The sequence below is a fragment of the Pseudomyrmex gracilis genome, unplaced genomic scaffold (assembly GCF_002006095.1).
Source record: "Pseudomyrmex gracilis isolate BER0280 unplaced genomic scaffold, ASM200609v1 scaffold_1201, whole genome shotgun sequence".
Taxonomy (NCBI): Eukaryota; Metazoa; Arthropoda; class Insecta; order Hymenoptera; family Formicidae; genus Pseudomyrmex; species Pseudomyrmex gracilis.
The window spans coordinates 15,542-26,823 of NW_018021785.1; the positions used below are offsets into that span (position 1 = coordinate 15,542).

Sequence of the window (11,282 nt, forward strand, 5' to 3'; positions counted from 1 at the left end):
TTCCTGATTTTATTGGTTTGAAACTGTGCGTTATTTCTCTACTTCTCATACTTGTATCATGTTTTGTGTAAGGCGGTCACTTTGTGTCGTTATTGTGTGTTTTGGCGAGCTTCGTAACTTCCAAATATAGTTTTTGATCTAAAAATTAAAAGGAAGTGTCCATTATTTTAGTTTTATAATATTTACACCTTTTACATATTGAATAAGTTACATATTGACAATTTTGACTGGGTATTTAGAAGCTTCGACTATTACATAATTGAATAATTTAAATATTGACAATTTATCATTTTGACTACGTTATAAGCTTTGATTTTTTTTTCTTTTTTGAATTTTTATTTTTTCTGACAAAAATCATTACACTTCATATTGTTTCCCAGTAATACAATGTCTATTAATTTGTTTGAAAAATTTTTCGGTTTAGACACTGATACATGCAACTGATACATGACAATACGCAATGATGCTTGTTTTGTATGTCCATGTCATTGGCTTTTTGATTGTCGCTTGCCTTTATACTCGAGATCGGCCTTTGTTATTGATCTGCTTGTCTAGGTGCGTACATATTAATGTTATATTATTACAAACAATTTTTGTATCTCTTGCAAATTTTATCTTCGTTTCTGTATGTATAATATTTTATTCTTTTTCATTTATTTTATTTTTAAAATTTTTTGTAGTATTAAAGATGATCCACATTAAAGGTATTGAAACGTTTACTTGTTAAAAACTGCTTATGTTTTTTTTTAATCGACGTTTCATCTTCACCCTGGATCTTCTGGTTTATTACACGCATTATATATATATATATAATAAATACATGGGGACACGTAGGAATGCGAATTAATGCGTGTACGTGTGCGTGTGGGTCGCTTGTGTGTGGGTGACGCGTGTGGTATGTATATTTTTTATTAATGTATGTATTGAGTTTTGTAGATGTAATTTAGAAGTGCCTGATAAGACTTGTGTTTGTGTGTGTAAAGTGTCTGCCTGTGTGGTGTGTGAATAAGACGTGTGTGAGCCCTTACTATGTATGTTTGTGTGTATACCCGTAAAGTGTTGTAAATGTGAATTAACGAGCGTGCATGTACGTGTGAAGAGTGTGTTAATAGCATGTATGATGCATGAATGGGCTCTTATTATATATGTTGGCGTGTGTGGGTATTTGTATACGTGTGGCATGTGTGTGTTTCTTAAGAGTAGTTGTGTGCATGTTTGAGGAGTACTTGTGTGTGTGAACGTTGTATGATAGTTTTAAGCTCTTAAGTGTACCGTTTTTCTGTTCGTGTAAAGTGTTGTGAATCTGGACCTTAACCGTTAGAGTGCTACGCGGCGCAAAACTGATCCGATAGTTTGTGTCGAAAATTGCGGCGCGGCGCAAAACTGCTGCGCAGGGCAGTGTGTTTTTGGTGCTCCGTGGGAGTAAACGTATTCTAACCTCACGCATAATTTGTTACTAGAGTGCATTCTTATACTTTTAAAAATAATTTTTTACAGTTATTATATATTATTTAGCAAAAATAACCATGTCACGTGCTTTTACTTCGGGCGATGATTCGATCTCTAGTGATTATATGGAGAGTGAAACAACGGATTCAAACAGTGATGATAGCAGTATTATAATGCATTGAACAAAACGATTGAGGATTGAAAGTGAGTCTTCTACTTCAAATTCATCTTCAGAAACAGACGAAACACCAACTTTCGCCAATATTCCTCCGACAAAAGTGTTTTCTAAAGCAACAAATAATTTTTTTGAGACTTCTGGACCTAGACGGGCGCCTCCTCCTGATGCCACACCCATAACCTATTTCAATTTATTTTTTACTATGTCATTGCTCGAAACCATCGTAAAGGAAACGAATCAAAATGCTACCCAGTTTTTGGCTTCACATGCAGCTTCTGCAAATTCTCGAGCAAAAAAGTGGACACCGACAATAGTACACGAAATAAAAGCCTTTATTGCAGTCTTAATCGAAATGGGGATTACAAGAAGGCCAACAGTTTATAGTTATTGGATAAAAAATTCCCGATATATACCATGGTTTGGAAAAATGTTTTCAAGGGATAGATTTCAGCTGATTTTGAAGTTTTTTCACTTGGTTAACAATAGGTTATTATTTGAACCAGGCCATCCAAATTATGACTCATGTGGCAGGTTTGATGTGCTTGTCAAACACGCAAACACTGTATTTCAGCGACATTACATACCAAACCAACAATTGTCTATCGATGAGTTGTTAGTTGGTACTCACTGCCACTCTGCCATAAAACAATACATTCCAAACAAGAAACATCATAAATGGGGAATCAAATTTTGGGGGATGCTTTGCGATTCGGTTTCTAAATATTGCTTGGGCTTTTTCTGCTACAAAGGAGCTAAAAGCACAGACGACAGAGATTCAGTAGAAAAATATGGTCTTGGATTTGCAGTAGTGCAAAAATTGCTTTCAATTAAAAATTATCTAAACAAAGGTTACCATTTGTTTACAGACAATTTTTACACAAGCTTACGCCTGGCCAAATCCCTTTTGAAACAGAATACATACCTAACTGGAACAATAAGACGCAATCGAAAAGAGATTCCTCCAGAAGCTAAGAAAGCAACCGTAGAAGAAGCCAAATACCTAGCACATAAAGATATTTTGATGTGTTCTTTCAGAGACAAAAAGTCCAAACCAAACCCAGTCATATTGATCTCATCCAATGCAGATACTGAGAATGTGACGATCAAGAAAAAGAAAGGGAATTTTGAATACAAAAAGGTGAAACCGAGCGTGATTGATGACTACAATAAATACATGGGAGGTGTGGATGAGTCGGACAAAATGTTATATGTGTATTTGGACGAGCAAAGAACCTTAAAATATTGGAAGAAAGTAGTATTCAATATATTTGGAAGAATGGTGCTAAACTCTTATATTTTATATGTCTCAAACACTACTGAAAAACAAATTACTCGGCTCCAATTCACATCGAAGATTATCGAAGATATCGAAAAGGAGTGGATGAATCATAAAAATAGCGTGTCAACACAACCATCTTCATCAACCAAAAGATTTGCTCTGGAAAAATTACCAGGACGTAGCTTACGCCAGTGCGTGGTGTGTAGAAAAACAGGGAGTGTAAAGCGATCCCGACTTATTTGCGCCCGCTGTAAGAAAGGCCTACATGCTGTTTGTGCGGCAAAGCATACTTGTTGACATATTTTTCTTTATTATTTTTATTTCCAAAAACAAAAAAATTAAGAAAATAATATTGATATGTTATGTTTATTTTTTTATTCATGTCAAAGAACATTTTTCCTTTATAATAAAAAAAGAATTATAATAATTAAATCATATTTGTCTGAATTAGAGTGTTTTATTTGACACCATTATTCTTTCCTTTAAAATAATCAAAATAGGCATAGCACTTTTCATACATATTTACAAAAATTGCTTAGGACTAAAACGGTTAACGCATGATATGTGGTGTGTGTGTTGTCTATAGAGTGTGTGTGAAACAATGTGTGAATCCCTTAACGAGTGTTTTTGTTTTATATGTACTGGTACTGGATAACTGTGTTAAGAGTGTTTATTGTGTGTGAATAGACGACTGTGTGATAGTGTGTTGTTTGATGTGAGATCATAATTAGACATCCTTAAGTGCGGACGTTAATGTGTGTGTGGTATGATTTGTAAGTAAATGTTAACGGGTGTTTGCAGTGTGATTGGAGTGCGTATGAGTGTATGAATTGTTTTACGTATGAATGAAGCCTTATGATTGTATCGGATGTATGAGTATGAATGTTGGATGTGTGTATTAAGCGTGTCAGATGTATAAGAGAGGGTATGTGTTTGTGTGTTGTATTGTGTGTTTAGTGTTTCCCAAAACGTGTGTGTTTTTAAAATGTGCACATCCCTCTTTTTAAACAAAATAACTAATTAACATAAACTTTTCTTTTTTACAGGTTGACGTAACCTTGCGCAGTACGATCGTGTCTACGGAATCGCTTAAGGTAAGTATCCTACTTTTAGGACTTAATACTAAACAAAAAGTATCTCTATCATTATACTAAAATAAGATAAGTAAGTAGATAACATAAGTGTGTAAATTATATTAAAAAAGGATAAGTAAACTTTAAAGACTTAATTATCATGCTATTTTATATCAAAGCGCTGCTTAACAAAATGCGTAGGTATTTAACATACTTATTAATCCAATATTCGCGGCTAATCTTATAAAATGAATTAAACTAAATCACTTTAATGACCATACGTTAGGCTTAAAAAACAAATAAAAAGAACTTCCTTGCTTATTTATGGTCCCTAACCAGACTTTTGCGCCGCTTCAAACTCCGCCTGTGTTTTCGTCTTCTTTGGGTTCCGATTCCAGAGATAAAAATTCCAGTAAATCAGTCTCCTCTCCTTTTCGTTGCGCCACCTCAGCTTCCTCAGTCGCTCTCGGAGTACCGGGTGACAAGGTTAGTGTTTGAGACAACGCCTCTAGCTCCGGGTTCTGTCGAGACAACGCTTTGACTGGACGGTCAAAATGGTGTCCGAGACAACGTCTCTCGCATCGGGTTCTGTCACGACAACGCCTCGATCGAAGGATCTGGTTGCGGTGTTTCGTGACAGCGTCTCTTGCACTGGAGAATCTCTCTAGCCTGAGACACCGCCTCTGCCAACCGATTTCGGCAATCAATATCATTCCCTTTTTCGCGCTCGAGCCAGAGTTGCAAACTCTGGCCGGCTAGCAACAAAAATACCGAGGTGGTACGGGCACGCACTCAAGCGAGAACTTATGGTGTGCGTGTCCTCACTACCTCGATGTTCTTGTTGCTAGCCGGCCAGAGTTTGCAACTCTGCTTCGAGCTCGAAAAAGGGATTGGTATTGATTGCCAAAATCGGTCGGCTTGTATATCCCAGAGCGGCCTATGGTCCGTCCGAGGTCGGCGTGCGAGATGCGCTTGTTTTTGTCACACAATGTGTTGACGTCTGTATTCTACGATGAGAATGCAGTGCAAAGCAAGACAAGTATAGAAAGTTGCAGAGTTGCAATTTTATAGTATGTGTAAAACATAGTGCGAAACGAGACAAGTATGATTCATTGTAAGATGCAGTTTTGTATTTTCTTTCTAAAAAATGCGGAGTCACTGATTTAGAAACCGCATAATTTGTATATACGATATAGTGTAACATAATACGCGATGCAAGTGACGTTGTAGTTTAGGAGAGAAATAACAAAGATGTAATTTTCAATTTTATATTCAGATTTTATAAAGATATTTGTACATATCATTTACACGCTTTTTACAATGGCGCGCAAAATTGCAAAGTTGCAATTTTTAGCTAGAAGTATATACCAAAGACGTAATATTCATAAAAATTTATTCAGCACACAATTTATAGATATTATTTACACGCATCAAATACAATATTTTTTACAGCGCATGCTAACAATTCGCAATCCATAATTGCGTTATTGTCATACACCCCACTCTCACATATCGCTTTTGCAGCGTTGCTTACATCAGTAATACAATATTTTGTTCTCGTAGGACTCGAACAAACTGCGCAAACTTTATATTTACTACATGGGTATGTTCTGCCAACCAATAATACATGTTTTCGATACATGACTTTAAAATTACCAAAACTTTTACGGTCAGTGGTTTTATATACAAACACTTGTCGATTACTGTAAATTTTACAATTTGTGCGTCGCAAATAACAACAAAATTCAGCGCTAAATCGCGGAGCCACAAAGTAGCAGATGCATCTGCCAACTGTAGTAGTTGTTGAATATCTGTCTGCTTCTGGATTATTGTTTTTCATGTAGAAATTAGTAGTAGCAGTGAATTTCCATGATTATCTCTGATAATTATCTCGACATAAGAAATTGCGCCAACACTTATTCAACTTTCAATATGTTTGTACCCTGTTGACGTTAACGCGTATTGTCTTCCTAAAATGCGAGTTGTCTGATGTGGTAAAGACGCATTTTGTACACTGTAAAAACAAGTGAATGACGTATGTGTCAAAAACAAAAACAAAAACAAAAACAAAGCCAAGTAATGCGATAGTTTACTTACATGTTGCGTACAATCTTCATCTCGCTGTTACACTTTCTGTTGGTATACATTGTGTCTTCTTGAACCACAGTTAAAAATCGAATAATGGGATGTCGCGTAGAAGTCTTTTTAAATACCGCCTTAAATAGCTAACCCCACCACTTTATATTAGAAAAAATGATGATGACATCAAAATTTATGACTCAGAAACACGCTTTTTTCTGCAAATTACATATCGGAGTAACATACTTTTATTATATATGAGAGAACAATTTTTTTCGCAAAGTAGGCATTTTAGGAATCAGATGTCATCAATTTGATCACGTATCAAAGTAATATAATCCTACTTTATAAAAGCAAAAATTACTGATGACATCAAAATGGCTAACTGCGTATTAGATAAAAACAATCACAAAAGTGTTATATGTATAGCTCATAAAGTATGCAAACAGTAAATTTTTGTTGAGTATCAGTTTTCATCGGTTTTGATTTTGTAGTTAAAGTTTTGTTTCGCAAACATTGCAGTTTCTTTTTGTATCAAATTTCAGGTTTTGTTAATCACAGATTTCAATGTGCGTTATGTTTATAAAAATTTAGCATTAACAAAATGCAACATCAGCAAAAAATACACTATAAAAGGGCAAAACCGTCTCATAAAATTAGTGTTTCATCAAAACATAGAGTGAGTGATCAGTCAGTGTGTTTCTTTTCGAAGACAAAGTGTTATAAAAGTGACAAAATGGAAACTATCGTGCAATTAGAGCGCAATGTATTGGAACAATCGACTCGTTTGAACTCGCAAGAAGAGTTTGTCGCGTGGGAACAGCGATGTGAAGAATGTCTCGAATTATTAGAAAAACAAAGTCGGAACAAACGTCTGTCTGTCGGAATCAGACACTCGCTGGTCGCTAGAATTGCGTGACTCGAAAGGTTGAAAACTTCATTGCGTCGACAGTTTGCATACATTGGCGCCGGATATGATTTTACATGGCAAGAAGTATACACCGCTTTTGAAAGCAAAATAATGACAGGTGCTATCATTAACAAAAATCATATTGAACCTTGCCATTTTCTCAAACACGCGAAAAACACATTGCTGGAAAAAATCAAAAATGCCACAGAGAAGTACAATAGTTTGAAAATTAATACAGTGTTTAATGGTGAATTTGTATCGGGAAATAAACGGGCCAATAAAAGTATAACAACGAGAAATTCGGAACTCTTTCGTAACTAATTTAGACGAGTGGTACGAGCGATACATTAATGAAACTTACGTTAGCGTCCTTAGATAAACTCCAAGAACGCGATAGTAAGTGGACTTTGTCACGTATATTGAATTTAATCGTAAATATGAACAAATACAATCCATTGCGCGCAGGTTGTCACCTACATTTCTCACAAGAACTTAAGTCTAAGAGAGCGGTGATTAATGTGTTATCCAAAGACAATGCATGTGCTTTGCATGGTCGGTGGTCGCCGCTCTTTATCTACCTAAAAAAAATGGACACCGCATATTATCGTATTCTCACTATACGACAGTGCTGACTCTTCAAGACATTGAGTTTCCGATTAGTGTACATTAAATATCGAAGTTTCAACGGCTTAACAAAATCTCTGTAAACGTGTACATAATGGAATTGAAAAGAAAAAAGAAGAAGAACAATTTTGTCATCTTTCCAATACGTCTGACAGAACAAAAGAAAAAGAAGACGTAAACTTGCTTTACGTTTCGGATTTACGAGACGTTAATCGTGGACACTTTGTGTGTATAAAAAATTTGTTTTGACTCGTGAGCGCACAACTAAGTACAAAGAAACACAACAAATATATTTGCGACAAGTATGCTTTTTGCGTTATGTATATATGTATATGTATAGGATATGTAATAAAATAAAAAAAATTAATGTATTATATATTTGCAGATGTTTACACTACTTCTATTCTCTGGACAAGTTGAATGTCAACATCGTAGATTGTGGAAAAATGAACAACTGCGCGATCCGGTTACCGGCGAAAAAAAACTAGTGGCTCAGGTTTAGCAACCACAGCAGAAAGGAACGTTTCCCGTCCGTAATATACGCTTGAGAGCTTATTATACAAGACTACTGGAAGAACGCAGCAGCAAACATCCTATGCGTATCAACATCACAAGGCGTTCAGCATAGAATATTCCGTCTGCTGCTCATACAACGACTCTGCTTATCGGTATCGTCGCGACAAAGATTCCATCGCATGGTTCGTCGATGAACTCAAAGAATTGGCTAATCGAGTAAAAACAATTTTATCTATTAATGTGCCTATGAAAACGTTAACGGAAAAACTAAGGTCAGCTTAACGTAACGCGAGTCACTGTTACGTGTGCGAAAAACCATTCGCGGCAGACGATGAAAGAGTTCGCAATCATTGTCATATAACCGGTTGGTACAGAGGTCCCGCACACTCCAACTGCAACTTAAAGTATAAAGATTCTCACTGTATCCCAGTAATTTTTCACAATTTATCCGGTTACGATGCACACTTTATTATTAAAGAAATTGCGACTGCGTTCGAAGGAAATGTTACTGTTCTCCCTATTAACAAGGAGAGAATATATCTTTTTCCAAGAACGTGGCGCAACTGGAAAAACACAATCCAAAAGATTACATTATAGAGTTGCTATTCAGTGATTCGTATAAATTTCTCAATGCTAGTCTCGATAAACTGGCGTCGTATCTTCATAAAGACAAGTTAAAAATTTTAGAATCAGAATTTAAAAATTTATCCGTCGAAAACTTTAAGCTATTAACGCGTAAAAGCGTCTTTCCGTACGAATACGTATACTGTGTTAACAAGTTGCAGGAGCAGCGTTTACCAATGCGTGAATTATTTTATAGTTTTTTGACCGATGAAACGATATCTGAGAGTGAATATGCACACGCTATAAACATCTGGCAACGATTCTCTAATCGTACGTTAAGTGAATACAACAATTTATATTTAAAGACTGATGTTTTATTATTGGTTGATGAATTTGAAAATTTTCGAGAAAGTTTTATTCGAAGTTATGGATTAGATCCCGCGCATTATTATACTTTACCCNGTTATACGTGGGACGCTATGCTGAAACACACAGGCATAACGTTTGACTTACTTACAGATGTTGATATGGTTATGTGTATCGAACGCGATATACGCGGTGGTCTTCGTCAGTGTAGCACAAGATACGTGCACGCTAATACCAAGTACATGCAGACGTTTGACTCATCAAAACCAACGTCATATCTCATGTACTTTGATGTAAATAACGTGTACGGCTGGGAAATGTGTCAGCCGCTACCGTATGCCGCATTCCAATGGGTAGACAACATCTGGAGTGTTGACGTAATGTCTGTGACATCAACCTCAAATATCGGTTACATCCTTCAAGTCGACCTTGAGTATCCTCGCGAACTGTACTACGCACACGCTGACTTATCATTCTGCCCGACGCGCGATAAGCCGCCTGGCAAGCAGCAGGAGAAGCTGCTCGCAACACTACACGATAAATCGCGTTATATTATTCATTATCGCGCCTTGCAACAATGTGTACAACACGGTCTTCGTATTACAAAAATCCATTGCATATTACAATTTGCAGAATCTCCATGGCTCCGCAGTTACGTCGAATTGAACACACAATTACGAACGCTGGCTTCCAACGATTTTGAGAAAAATTTGTACAAATTGATGAATATCGCGGTTTTTTGGTAAAACTATAGAAAATGTACGTAATCATGTGGATATAAAACTCGTAGTGGGACGGAAGATACGGTGCGGAAGCACTGATCTCCTAAACAAATTTTCACAGCCAAAGCGTCTTTTTTGAAAATTTTATTGCAATTGAATTGCGTAAACTCGAGGTAAAATTCAACAAACTGATTTATGTGGGCATGGGTATATTAGACATCCAAGACGTGTTTGCACGAATTTCATTACGATTACATGGCACCTCTGTACCAAGAAAAATGTAAAATTATGTACACCGCCACAGACAGTCTCATTTATTTCATTGAATGCGAGAACGTGTACGATATCATGAAACGTGACATCGCTCGGTTTGATACAAGTAAGTATCCGGCTGATAACGTGTATGGTATGCCACGCGTCAACAAAAAGGTTCCAGGATTGATGAAGAATGAAAATAATTGAATGATAATGACTGAATTTGTCGGACTTAGAGCAAAAATGTACGCATTGAAGGTAGAAAGAAAGAGAGACATAAAATAGGCCAAAGATGTAAAGAATAGCGTCGTAGCGAGAACATTAACGTTTGACGATTACAAACAATGTTTGAACGATGAAATCAAAACGATGCGTCGACAGTCGTGTATACGATCAAAGCTACACGAAGTATACATTGTGTCCGAATCAAAACTTGCTCTAAGTCTATACGATGATAAGCGGTGTATGGTACTCAATTCTACCAAAACGTTACCATGGGGACATTACAAAGTACCACAAGAAAATAGTGTATAATATAAATTATATGTATATTGTCAATTAATATATGTAATAATAATTATGTATGTATGTATATATATGTTGTAAGTTATATTGTAGTTTTTACAAATATAAATTCTGTATATAGTGTTTACAGTACATTAGTTTTATCTATCCAAGAGTTATATGACTTGTCTAACTCTAGCCACTTCACATAAACCTTTCTTGCGAAAAACTTTTTCAACGAGATAAATTTCTGGATTTGCACCGCGATGCAGTTCGTATTCGTAAAATCCTCCAGCAAAAGAATGTCCACGTGAATCCGTAGGCATATACGTCACAGGATCAGTTGTTTGTAATATATTGATGTTAAGTACTTCGGTCGTCCAATTTGGTGTATATCCTTTATTGAATATTGTTTTAAATTTGCTCACGCGTACTGGATCATCTACTTTCAATTGTGCTGGCCCTGCAATCTTGACATTGCTGTACACCGTGGTTAAGAGCTTATTGGCGATTGCAAGGGTAACATTGATAGGTCGCATACCAATAATTCGATGTTTACGTGCGTTGTACTCCATAAGAAGACGCGTTAGTATGTCGATCCATGTGTAGGTTCTGTTAAGTGTAAAATGTTTTCATATATCGTTCTTTAACGTACGGTTAAATCGTCCTACAATTGAAGTCTTCATAACCGAATATGTGAAATAATGATTGATGCTATACTTTTTTTATCACTGTCTGTACATCTGTGTTGTAGAATTCCTTT

General features: G+C 36.1%; 2 protein-coding genes across 2 annotated transcripts; one reads left to right on the top strand and one right to left on the bottom strand.

Annotated features, from left to right (window-relative positions):
- The first annotated feature begins 1,526 nt into the window (after positions 1 to 1,526).
- Positions 1,527 to 10,222, top strand: LOC109861961 (piggyBac transposable element-derived protein 4-like). The gene is made up of 4 exons (XM_020441821.1): positions 1,527 to 1,602; positions 1,684 to 3,104; positions 3,953 to 4,000; positions 9,977 to 10,222. The coding sequence occupies exons 1-4, from the start codon at positions 1,527 to 1,529 to the stop codon at positions 10,220 to 10,222; spliced, it is 1,791 nt and encodes a 596-aa protein (XP_020297410.1).
- Positions 10,223 to 10,695: 473 nt separating this feature from the next.
- On the bottom strand, positions 10,696 to 11,058 carry LOC109861962. Its single transcript, XM_020441822.1, has one exon. It carries the CDS (start codon positions 11,056 to 11,058, stop codon positions 10,696 to 10,698), a length of 363 nt encoding a protein of 120 aa, XP_020297411.1.
- Positions 11,059 to 11,282: the final 224 nt, after the last annotated feature.